At 39.9% G+C, this 12,229-nt stretch overlaps 1 protein-coding gene across 1 annotated transcript in view; it reads left to right on the forward strand.

Annotated features, from left to right (window-relative positions):
* The window catches only part of RDX (radixin), an 81,388-nt gene extending 73,412 nt beyond the window's left edge, over nucleotides 1–7,976 (forward strand). Inside the window, exon 15 of the mRNA XM_081266708.1 lies at nucleotides 7,895–7,976. Within this exon, the coding sequence (XP_081122834.1) occupies nucleotides 7,895–7,961 (67 nt within the window). The 3' untranslated portion in view covers nucleotides 7,962–7,976. The remainder of the gene's footprint in view (nucleotides 1–7,894) is intronic.
* Nucleotides 7,977–12,229: the final 4,253 nt, after the last annotated feature.

The following is a 12,229-nucleotide window of genomic DNA, read 5'->3' on the forward strand; positions in this document are numbered from 1 at the left end:
TCAGAGATCTCAGGAGAGGTTACTATGAATTCTGGGTGTGCTCTGCCCCTAACCAACCTTGGTGCGGGGGTGGGGGGTGAGGGGTGAGGGGGTAAGGGAGGTCCTTCCATTTATTTATCTAAATATTTTAGTGCCTAGAGCCTACCAGGTGCGGAGTATTAGTCATCCAGGACATCACAGTGACTAGGCCTTTGCCATAATGAACTGACCTTCAGAAGGAAAGACACAAAACACCAGCAAACAAAATAATAAGTCGCAAATTGTAGTATTAGGTAGAATTGTGAAATTGCCAATATTCAACCATCTTATCAAGGTGATTTTTATATCCATTTAATGCTATGAACAGGAAATAAGATGTAGGAAAAAAGTAAAGATGAAAATCAGGGATTGAAGGTCAGGAAAAGCCTCTGCGAGATAGAGGTGTGTATATCTAAGTTGTCACATGAAGGGAAAGAAGGCTATCTCCTCTTCTTCCTCTATCTAAAACAAGATGGTAGATGCAAATGCCAGAGGGGTAACTCGAGGTACACCGGGCTGGGAGTACTTTCTACCCAGGAGTCTCAGACCCCGTCCAAGGGGACGTGCTGTTAGCTCTTACGGTGCGGAAGGCCCAGTGTTGCCATACCCTCCGGCCTTCCAAGATAAGCCAGAAAACAGCTTTCAAAGAAAAGCATTCACAGATATTAAGTCGAAACATAACTTTGTGTGAAATCTGCCAAATTTAACATGTCAACTATTTTGAAAAATTTTAAAAAAAGCTTTGCAAGCCTCACCAGATACATCTGCTTGCCAGAAGAGGCCCATTAGATACCTTTACAATCTGTTGTAAAGTATTCCAGGCAGAGGGAATGGCATCAGCAAAGACCTTCAGGGCTGGGCTTGTTCAAGGAAAAGAAAGGAGTATGTCCAGAGGCAAGTGAACCCAGAGGAAAGTAGTGCAGAAGACGAATTTGGAAGGGGCCAGACCACAAGGAGCTTCCTAAGTCCTGGTAAGACATCTCTAGGATCTAGTCCAGATGTCTGCTGAGTAGTGTGACCCTAGGAGACAAAAATATTGCTGCCAGAGTTAAGCTAAGAAAAAGTAAATTCAAAGAGGATCGTGGGACAGATGGTGCAGATGTGTAAGGACAGAAGTACAAACTTAGTTGGTCCAGTACTCTTCAGCCATGTACCCTAGACTCAGACAGGGCTGCATGTACCTGGAAGAAGGAGCACCTTTTCCTAATCCACACAAAGATGTCACAAGTCTGCTGGTGTCCTTGAAGGTAGGCGTATCCTTTCATTTCACAGTTCAGGTAAACAGCCTAAAGACAATCATGGTGGCAGAGTCTGCAATTGGATTCTGGTTTTCTTTGAGGTAGAAGAGTGCATGTCCAGGCATGTGTGTATGTGTGTACAAAACAAATCACATTTCTAATTTAAGCCAAAGGAGACATGTTTACATGCTCTTTGCAAGCTTTCAGTGTCTGCAAAACTCAAAGTGAATGTATCCATTAATTAGAGGCCAAGATGAATATGTCATATCTTAAGTTTAAATTGAATGGAGAGCAGCAGTGAGCCCAAGACCAGACCTGTCAGGTGGAACATGGGTCTCATTCAGCTCTTATTGGCTGGGGCTAGTCGGGGGCTCTGCACTGCACAAGGGCAGGGGGACACAGCTCAGATACAAAGTTGAAATGTGTGGTTGATTCTTGCAGGGGAGAGAGAGCATCTTTTTATTATCTGTTAAATGCCCCCAAATCCAAAAAAGGATCTGTGCTCAAGAGATCTTAGAAACCTAGAGAAGTGAAGATGGTTGTGGAAAGAAGTAGGCTTTTGGGGGCACAGAGAAAATGTATTAGTAATGACGCGAAGTCAACTGAGTCTGGAGGAAATTCAAGAGGTTGTAGATGAGAGGGAAGAAGGCTCTTGTCTGGCAAGTTGAAGCACAAGAAAGGGAGCCAAGAGGAAGGTGGCCTCTGCCTGAGGTCCAAGAGATGAGGTTGGCGTGCCGCACTTTCAGCCAGGATTCCAGTCAGGAAAATGCATTTTTGCCTGTGGAATTAAAATTAACATTTTTAAGAGGAAAGTCACCATAGTTGCCTATATTTTGCTTTTCTAGATTGTTTGATTTTTTGTTATCAAAGTAGAGAAGGATTGGCAAACTACTTATGAAAGGTCCAATACTAAGTATTTTTTACTTGGTACCAAATCGTTTCTGCCTCAGCTGCATAACTCTGCAGCTACAGCATAACGGCAGCTATAGGCTGTGTGAACAGGTGAGCAGGCCAGTGCTCCAATGCAGCTTCATCTGCAGACACTTACATCTGAATTTCACACGATTTCATTGTCATGAAAGTCTTGATTTGGGGGGGTGGGGAGTAAAAAATATTCTTAAATCATTGTCAGTACCCAAACAGGTGGGAAGCCAGATGTGGTCGATAAGACAGTTTGCTGACCCCTAAATTCAAGGATTAAAGAAGCAGTCTTGTTCCTCCTAGGGCAGTGGCATGGTTTTCTCAGCTATTTAGAGGTTTGATGTGATCATAGTAGGGTCTTATTTTCTTGCAATGAGGGGATTTTTCTTACACTTTGAAAAAAATTTCAGCAGAAATTTAAACTAACGTGCATCACAATTAGTTAGAGGGCTTTGTTATTTTTTAATTTGTTCTAATTTGTTACATATGACAGTAGAATACATTTTGACACATCATATGTAAATGGAATATAACTCCTCGTTCATCTGGTTGTACATGATGTGTAATCATATATGCACATAGGGTAATAACATCCAATTTATTCTACTATCCTTCTTATCCCCATTTCCCCCTCCCTCCCTTCACTCCCCTCTGTCTAGTCCAATACATCTCTATTCTTCCCTCCCTCTTACTGTGAATTAGCATCCACATATCAGAAAAAAATATTCAGCATTTGGTTCTTTGGGATTGGCTTCTTTCACTTAGCATAATATTCTCCAGTTCCATCCATTTACTGGCAAATGCCATAATTTCATTCTTCATTAAGGCTGAGTAATATTCCATACAGTCAATAGTTACTGTTGAATACCACAGTTTCTTATTCACTCATCTGTTGAAGGACACTTAGGTTGGTTCCACAGTATAGCTATTGTGAATTGAGCTGTTATAAACATGTTACTATAGTATGTTGATTTTAAGTTCTTTGGGTATAAATCAGGCAGGGAGATAGCTGGGTCAATGGTAGTTCCATTCCAAGTTTTCTTAGGAATCTCTGTACTGCTTTTCAGAGTGGTTGCACATTGGAGGGCTTTTTAAACACAGACTGCAGGATAAATTTCTCATTCAGGAAGTGTTGGTGGGGGGGCACAAATTAGCATTTCTGACAGGTGAAGCCATGCTGCCATCTTGGGACCACACTTTGAGAGTCATGATTTAGAGAGATTCGAGCACCCCCTGCCGCGAGATGACACAGCTACTCCTTTTAATCAGTGTCCTACAGTGACTATGGACTTTTCTACAAAGATGGTGTGAGACTTGAAATTCGAATGGTTCAAAGACCAAAGCTCATTGGAACCAAATTCATAACTGCTCCACCTATTAAGTATTTTCCAATCATTTTTTTTTGTTGTTTTAAACAATTTAATTAAAAAAAATAAAGATTGGTTTACAATAGTGTTAGGGAAAGAAATGTGCCTAGGAGAAATAGAAAGGATATACTATATATACAAAAGAGATACCAATGTATCAGTTTTAAAAATAGTTCATTGCCAGTAGCTTTTGTGTTCTTGATTATGTCATCCTTTGCTTTTTACTGTGTTTGTATTCACAAGCAATATAATTTCCAGTCTTGCACACACATGAACCTAACAACTTCATTACACACATACACGTATTTTGATGTCTGTAGCTGTGGTTAATTCATTTTCACTGCTGTACATTTACTTATGAATGTACTAAAATTTATCCATTCCCCTAATAGATGTGGATTTTTTAAATTTTTTTTTTTTTTTTTTGCTACCAGGTATTGGACCCCGGGGCCCTTAACCACTAAGCCACATCTCCAGCCCATTTTTATTTTTTATTTTTAAACAAGGTCTTGCTAAGTTACTTGGGGCCTTGCTAAGTTGCTGCGGTTGGCTTTGAAGTTTTGATCCTTCTGCCTCAGCCTCTGAGGGGCTGGGATTACACATGCATGTACCATCATGCTCCACCTGTTTTCAGTATTTTAAAGAAATTTATAAACAATAAGATCATAACTACTATTGACTTTTATTCATATCTACTCCTGCATATGAGCAATACTATTTCTATGACAGAGCCCAAGGGAGGGGAATTGTCAAGTAGACTATGCCCTTCTCCATCTTTACTAAATAACTATCCAATTATTTCCCAAAATAAGGATTTACCCACACCTTTACCATGCTTGATATTGCTACACTTTTTAATTTCTGCCAATTTGATAGGTTTAACATAGTATCTTATTGTGCTTCTAACTTGCATTTTCCTGATTGCTGATGTAGTTGAAAACTTTTCTTATATTTATGAGACTTTCATTGTCTTTGGAATGACTTTTGTGTTTTTTTTTTGCCTGATTTCTAGTAGCAAATACCATATTTCTACTGCTTGTTTACCTCTATTTGATCAGTTCAGAGAATTTCCTCCTATTCTGGTTACTAATCTTTTGACATTTAAGTGTTTTATAGATGTCTCCTTCCATGTCTTGTCTTTTTGCTTTTTTTTAATGATTTTTTTTAACTATATCAGGGATTGAATCCAGGGGCACATCCCAGCCCCCCCCCCTTTTTTTTTTCATTTTAAGACAGGGTCTAAGTTTCTTAGGTGCTCACTGAATTGCTGAGGTTGGCTTTGAATCCTCCTGCCTTATCTGCCTGAGCTGCTGGGATTACAGTTGTGCACCACTTATGATTTTTTGATGGATGAAAATTTTAAATTTTCTTTTAGCTTAATTTATAAATCTGTCTCCATATATTTATGGGGATTAACCCCCATGTGTCTTTAAGACATTCCTCTTCCTCTGGAGATCATAAAGATATTCTCCTATATTTTTATATAAAAGTGTTTGGCTTTTTTCCTAAAAGTTTGGTTATTTTTACATCTAACTCTTTAGCTCAGAAGAACTTTAGTGTACTGATGGCTGCTTTTACCGCTGACCTCTCCCTATGGGCTGCATCCACTTGGCTCCTTTTCTCTGTTCTGTGACCCCTAGGCACGTGTCCAGCCTGGGGTCAATACCTTTCTGTCTTAGCTACTACTGCCTTAGCTTTTTTAGATTTTAAGGGGTTAGTATCTGGTTGAGCTCTCTATAGAAGTTTGTCCACTTTATTTTGATGATAAGCTCCTAACTGGTTTTGGCTCTTTGTTCTACATAAATTTTAGACCTAGTTTATATTGTATGAGAAAACATTTGGAGACTTCTGGTAGAAAATGAACAGATTAGTTGGGAAGAAATTATATCTGTACAATATTAATCATACTTCTCTCTCTCCATTTATTGATGTCTTCCTTAATGCCTTTAAGTTGTTATTTTGCTATCTTTTTAGGAGTTATATTTGAAAACTATTTTGTGACTAATGTAGAGAAATTCAATTTCTTTTTGTTTGCTTAGCTTAAATTAAGAAAATTTGCCCATTTTTGGAGGTGGTGGTGATGGAGACTCTGGGGATTGAACCCAGGAGAGGATTACCACTGAGCTATGTGCCAACATTTCAGTCCTTATTTTCTAGTTTGAGGGTCTTGCTAAGTTGCTGAAGCTGGCCTCAAATTTGCCATCCTCCTGCATCAGTCTCCTGAGTTGCTGGGATTATAGGCATGTGCCACTATCCTTGGCTCAAATTCTAATTTCTTTTCTAATAACTTATAAGTTCTCTTGGGCTTTTCACCCAGTCATCTTCTGCAATAATGAGTTTTCAATCTTTCTTCCCTTACTTAAGCTTTTCATTCTTTTTCTTATTGAGTTGACTGGCTGGAACTTCCAGTCTAATGTTGAACACAGGTGCTGTCTCACTTCTGACTTAACAGGTATGCTTCTAACATTATGCCACTAATTATGTTTGTTCTAGGTGTTTGGCACATGACCCTTATCAGATTAATGAAACGTTCTTTTATAAGTATATACTTATTTTTCTAAGAGTTTTTTTTAAGTTATTAAGGGAGGTTTTAAAACTTATTAAATGTAATTGCTATGTATATTGAGATAACTGGGTGCTTTAAAAATTTTGTTAACATCCTGATCTGGATATAGTTTCTAATGTTAAGCCAAGTTTATGTTCCTGGAATAACTTGATACAACCATGCGCAGCACTCCACAAATCTGGAGCCCTGGGTACTATTTTGCCCTCTGGTGTCTCTCTCTCCCCACCTCAATCCCCATCAGTTGTTGCTGTTGAGTAGCTTAATCTCATAGCACCACCTGGTGGCAATCTTTGGAAATTTTTGATTTCTGTCGACCTTGTTTTTCTCTCTCAGGGAAATATATACATGCAGCTTCCTCTTATCACTGCTAACTCCTTTAATTTTGTTTTCTTTCTTGTGCCTTTTATCCACTGTGCTCCCTCATCCTCCTTTATCTTACTCTTCTTCGTTTTCTCAGTATATTCATGAAAATCACTTCTCTTTTCCTTTCTTTGCTCTTTCTCTCACAATTTGTCCCTTTATGAATCTAAATCTACTTCAGTAGTGGTTAATCATGGTGAGAGTAGAACCAGCAACTAAAGAAAAAATACAACTGTATAGTTTGATGTAGAATAAAGGGTCCACTCTGCTAATTTCCCAAATCCTTGAAAAATACTTCCCTTTAAAATGTTCTTAAATTTCAAATACTACTTAATCATCTTCTAATTAATTCTACCCAGTTGAACATCAAGCTCAAGTATTCAATTAAAGTTATAAAACTATTAATAAGTTTCATTGTATCTTTGTTCCTTTATTACCAGCTTTCACAAATTTGAGGTTTCTAAAGTATTTTACTACGCAGACTCAGTTTTTCATTATAGGTTTAACTACTTGGAAACAGAGCCACCATCTGTGACAGTTTTCAGAGGAAATCAAGCCAGCCCAGACGTGCTTTTGGTACCTAATCTATGCAGAAGACAGAGACTGACTAACTGACTTCTGATTGTTTACCTACTAGTATGGAAAACACTGTAAGCATGATTCTCCCTGTCCAGGAACTGACAAACCAGTTGGCCAGTCCAGCAGCTTCTTTGTTGCCTTAGTCTTACTTTTGTTTTCTGGTTGGGCTGCATCTGAGAGTGGCAGATGAATCAACTAAGGAAGACAGAGTGGAGAAAGTGGGGCTCAAATTGTTCTCTGTGGCCCCTGGGATGCCAATGTGGCTACCTGGGAGGTCATTTTGTTTGTCTTAACCCACCCCAGTCCTGTGGCAGGCAGATAGTGTATATATTCAAAGATAGCAACTACTAATTTCAAAGTAGGCACCATAAAGTACTTTCTTCTATAAGCCTAGTTGTTACCTGAAGGAAATTCCAGCAGTGCCTTCATTAATCAAGAGAGAACTTGAAATAATATATAAAATCTACTAAAGCACAATACCCTGAAGTTCTGATATTTATGGCTTTGAGACCTGTTCATCTTGTGAAACTGATTGTGACAGTTGCTACAACTCTTAGGGATGTTCTAGCACCTATTTTGAGGGGCAATTCAGTTACTCTTATTTCTATATTCTAATAGTGTAGTTTCAAATGTGAATTTATTTATTTATTTTTTAAAAAAGAGGCTAAAGATTAGGAAAGAGTAGTCTGGCAATTTAGTTACCCAGTGGCTCGATGATACTCAGAGGTGTTCCTGGCATTCCAAACTATGGAATAGGCAGTCCACTACCCACCCCTCCCCCATTTTATTTTCTTCTGTGTTCTTTTTCCAAATGCTTTCTAACTTTTTGATGTCTCTTTTGAAAGGTGGGGACCCAAGTTGTATGCCTTGTTCCAGATGCGATCTTGCCAAAGCAGTATAAAGCAAATGTAATAGGACGAAGGCTCCCTGACCAGGTAAGTACAACTGGTAGCTGTTGCCAGGGCTAGCCCACCCTCCCAGTAGACCTGCCAGGACACTGGGTCACTCTAGCTAAATGTGATATATTTGCAATAATACTTCAAGATTTGGAATAAGTGTCCATTCCGACAATACTATTTTTTAGATGTTTTTCATGTGACAGGAAAAAATGGTTATATGTGTTCACATAAGATGGGGAATTTTTAGAAATGATTTGCTTCTTTGGCCTTGAATTTTGGATTGCTCTGAAATGAAGTGAAGGTCATGTTAGAATCTTTGGCATCTCTTGGCACCACCAGCACTGTTTTAAAATCCACTCAAAGGGCTGTGACACATCCATCATCATTTGCTGTCACTCATTTTGAAAGGGGTGTAGGTGATTGTGAATTTATAATTCAGGTAGTATTTGAACTAAAATCCTTAGTTAAAAGACATTTAAAAATTTTTTTAGTTGTAGATGGACACAATACCTTTATTTATTTATTTATAACTTTTAATTCTATTTATTTATCTTTATAAATGCTGAGGATCAAACCCAGCACTTCACATGTGCAAAGTGAGCACTCTACCACTGAGCCACAACCCCAGCCCTAACACACATTCTTAATGTTTCATAGATTGCTATGAACAAATTAGCTACTAATCTTTAAATCTTTATTTCAATGAGGAATTTTAATTTATGTAACACACTCCATTTTTTTCCATTTTGTTTGATTAGAAAAATTCCCCAAATTAAAATTCACCTAATGTTTTGTAATCTTCCCTCATTGACTTTCATCCATTATGTTTTTCCTTTTTAGAGTCAATCCTTTGAGTGAGTCTGATTCTGAGCTAGTGTCATCATAAGTAGGAAAAGACAATTTCTGCATGACTCACTAGGAAAGTCAAGCTCAAATGACAGATTTCAAATTATACAGAGATGAATTTATGAAGAGAGAGAGGGAGTTAGCAATTGTCACATCCTTCAGCCTGAAATGTTATGTAGTTGTCAGCCTTGGAAGGGTTACTGGGCTCCTCCATGGTTGATTATAATGTTACTGACCCAAGAAAAAGAAAGGGACTTCTGAGTGTTCTTCTAGTCCTCTTGCCACCCTTAGGCCTTTCCCACAGCGCTGTCATCCTGAGGGGGCCTGTGGGATTATGGTGGTGAGGAATTAGAGGTGACATCTAAAGCCACAGACAAGATAGAACTGACTGATTTCTTCAGGATAGCACCCCCTAAGGTCCAGGACCAGATGGTATCCAAATTATTAATCAGCCCTGAGGCTGGCACAGCCGGTATATTCAGACCACAGACTTCTGGCTCTCAACCTTCAGGCCTATCTTTTTTCAGAGGCTTTAGGCTGATTCTAGTTTACAAGGCCAGGTAGACCTGACCTGTGTGTCCTTTCTCCTGGATTCTTGAAATGTGAAGTAGCCTGAGGCAAGATGGGGAGCTGATATAAAAGGGTAAGCTCATTCTTGGGCACACATGCCCATAGGCTGCTCAACTACTTCTCTTAGGATTCATGTCACAAAGGTTTGTGACTGTGATGTGAACATGTTTATGCTACAACCTTACACCTGCCTCTAATTCTGAAACAATGCAAAGTCTACTATGCTAGACTTTTTTTGAGCACAAAAGTCATCCTTGCTGGGTGGAGCCACCCCTATTCTGTTGCAGCCTGTGGTCATTCCATTCCCCTTCATAGCTCACTGACCAACACCCCTGGGGCCTAATGTTAACTGACAGAACATGGAGAAGGCATTCAGGATCATGATTTTGCAGTCCCATTCTGGTAATGACTGAGTTTTCTTCTTAGTGACTTTGCTGTCAACTTTCTGCGTCTTCATGCAGGTCCCTGGCCGCTCACACATGGCAAGCGTTAGGATAAGGACACATCAAGACAGCCCTGTTGTTCTGAATGTGTGCATTCCCCAAAGTCTGAATCTCAGCTGGAACTGGATGGACCAGTATTCCCTCAACCAGGATTCTTGCTGATGGTTCTTCTCCTCATCTCTGTTGTTGTTGGTTTTCCCTTTCTTGCTCTTTCCAAACCTGTCTCGATTGCCTTTCCTAGGGACAGACCTGAGGAAATGGGCCAGGACTTGGGACTTCTGCCTTGCACCCTGCAGTCCCAAGCCAGCATCCATGGCACCCGTCTTCAAGGCACTGTCCCCCAAATGCCTTCAGGCATCAGCTTCTGAGAACCCACTGTTTCTGCATGATCAGCTTGTAAGGAGGAATCTATGGGGAGAATTTTCCACTTTAAAAAAAATGTGTGTGACTTTTTGGCTTCGATCTGAGACTTAACTCAGTGGTGCATGGCTCTGTTTCCATGTGCACTTGTGTGGAATCTGAAGAAATTGATGCAACACACCCTTTCCTGTCTGGGATGTTTGTATAATTGTATATAAATGTAGCAATAAATACAGTCTAATATCAGTGTGCATCTTACTTTCCGCTCGACTCTGCATCCTGGTGGTAGGCAGTGACAATTATACTCTCAAGGAATTGGCTTCCTGATCAGTGGGGCCTGCCTGCCCAATCTTAGGTTCTGATCTCCTCTGATTTCAGTGTTAGTCTGGAGTTGGGCAGTGTTCGGAGAAAGGGTTAAGGAGACTACAGTGGAAGGCCTGGGACATGAAGTGGCATTATTAATTCAAGAGATGGCACTGATCCTGGCATTTCAGGTTTGAATGCCCGAGAACTGAAGCTTAGAGGATTGGGTGAGAGTTTGCGATATGAGTCAGCTATTTTGATAGTCACTCATGTTCTTTAAGAATGTTTTCTGCTGCAGGTACTTACAGGGCACAGAGGTCTAAAGATTTTCAGAAAACCCACACAAATATGACAACATGAAACAGAATTTTCCATCTGTCACTAAAGGTTTTCAAGGGTACTAAGTCTGGTTGTTTTAAAGACAATCTCCTCCTACAGGGGACACGTAAGCAGATAATGCTTTATTTGGCAGATATAATACTGTTTGTCTAAAGTCAAGGAATATTTATTCAAACTGGTCTCTCACAATTCATTTGAAATCTCTGGTTATCATCATTTGTATGACTTAAGACCACAATCTCATACTCTGTTGTGGTTTCTTACCAGAACTTTCCTTAATCACAAGCAAATTTGGCATAAAATTATTCAGTTATGAGGCAGGAAATGCAATGTAGCTGAAAGCTGGAAAGTCCTTCAGCAAGGGTTTGCAGCACTTGAAAGAGTACTTTTTGTGTATTAAATACACACCCACACACTGGAAGAGACTTAAGGAAATCATCTGGTTGAGCCCTCTGAGCCATTGAACAGACAGTCTCTGCTGTCACCTCTGTTCTTACTTCCACCTGTTTATAGGTTCTTCAGAGAACCTGAGCTGCTGGGTCAAAGGATAAAGTCTGACTTCCACAGCAGAGTCCCACAGGAGGCCACTTTTGAAAACCCTTTCTATGCGTAGCTTTTTCTGGCTGGGACTAGTGATACAAGAAGAAATTATTAGGAAAGAGAAGGGGAAACATATCCCTGGCTTCTGGTTATAGTGTCATAAGAGATAAGCCTAATTAGAGGTAATGCTGAATAATCCACAGTGGCAGAAGATTGAGGATTCTCAGCCTGTGGGTGTTAGAGCTGGGTGTGGGTTGTGGGCTCTGTTACTAATGAGTGGCTGGAACTTGGCTCAGTCACTCCAATTCTTGGGCCTCTGATTCCTCTACTGTAAAATGATATGTTTGGACTGATTTCTACATCTAAATTTACTTCTATTCATGAAGTCCTCCTTTGGGAAGGGTAGCCTATTTTTAATGCTAAAGAGCAAGTCATGAGATAGCAAGAATGGGCAATGAGAAGCAGAAGGGAGTGATAAAAAGACTGCTCATGTTCAGATACTTAAAAATGAATTGTCAAAATAATGACAAGTACCAGGTTGAACCTCTTCCAAGGAAAGAGGACATACTCAGCTCTCACTTTTCACATCCTGCTGGCTGGCTGTCTTTGTGTGTCGCTTCTGCACAGGACAGAAGGACTTCAGTCTATGCTCGTCATTGGGACAGACAGGTGGAAAGCTAAAGCCTCAGAACAGGAAGCCACTTTCTTCACTCACAAACCACCAGAGCCACCAGACCAGGTGGGGCCATGCAGAGCATCCCTGGCCCTTATAACTGCTAGGCTTATGTCCTTGTCAAACTGTCTCCAATTGTCTATGAGCAAAGCTGATCCATATCACAACCAAAGGGGAGGAAAGCTATTCACTTAAATCCCAAATAGT

Source organism: Spermophilus citellus, assembly GCF_964194105.1.
Source record: "Spermophilus citellus genome assembly, chromosome: 2".
Taxonomy (NCBI): domain Eukaryota; kingdom Metazoa; phylum Chordata; class Mammalia; order Rodentia; family Sciuridae; genus Spermophilus; species Spermophilus citellus.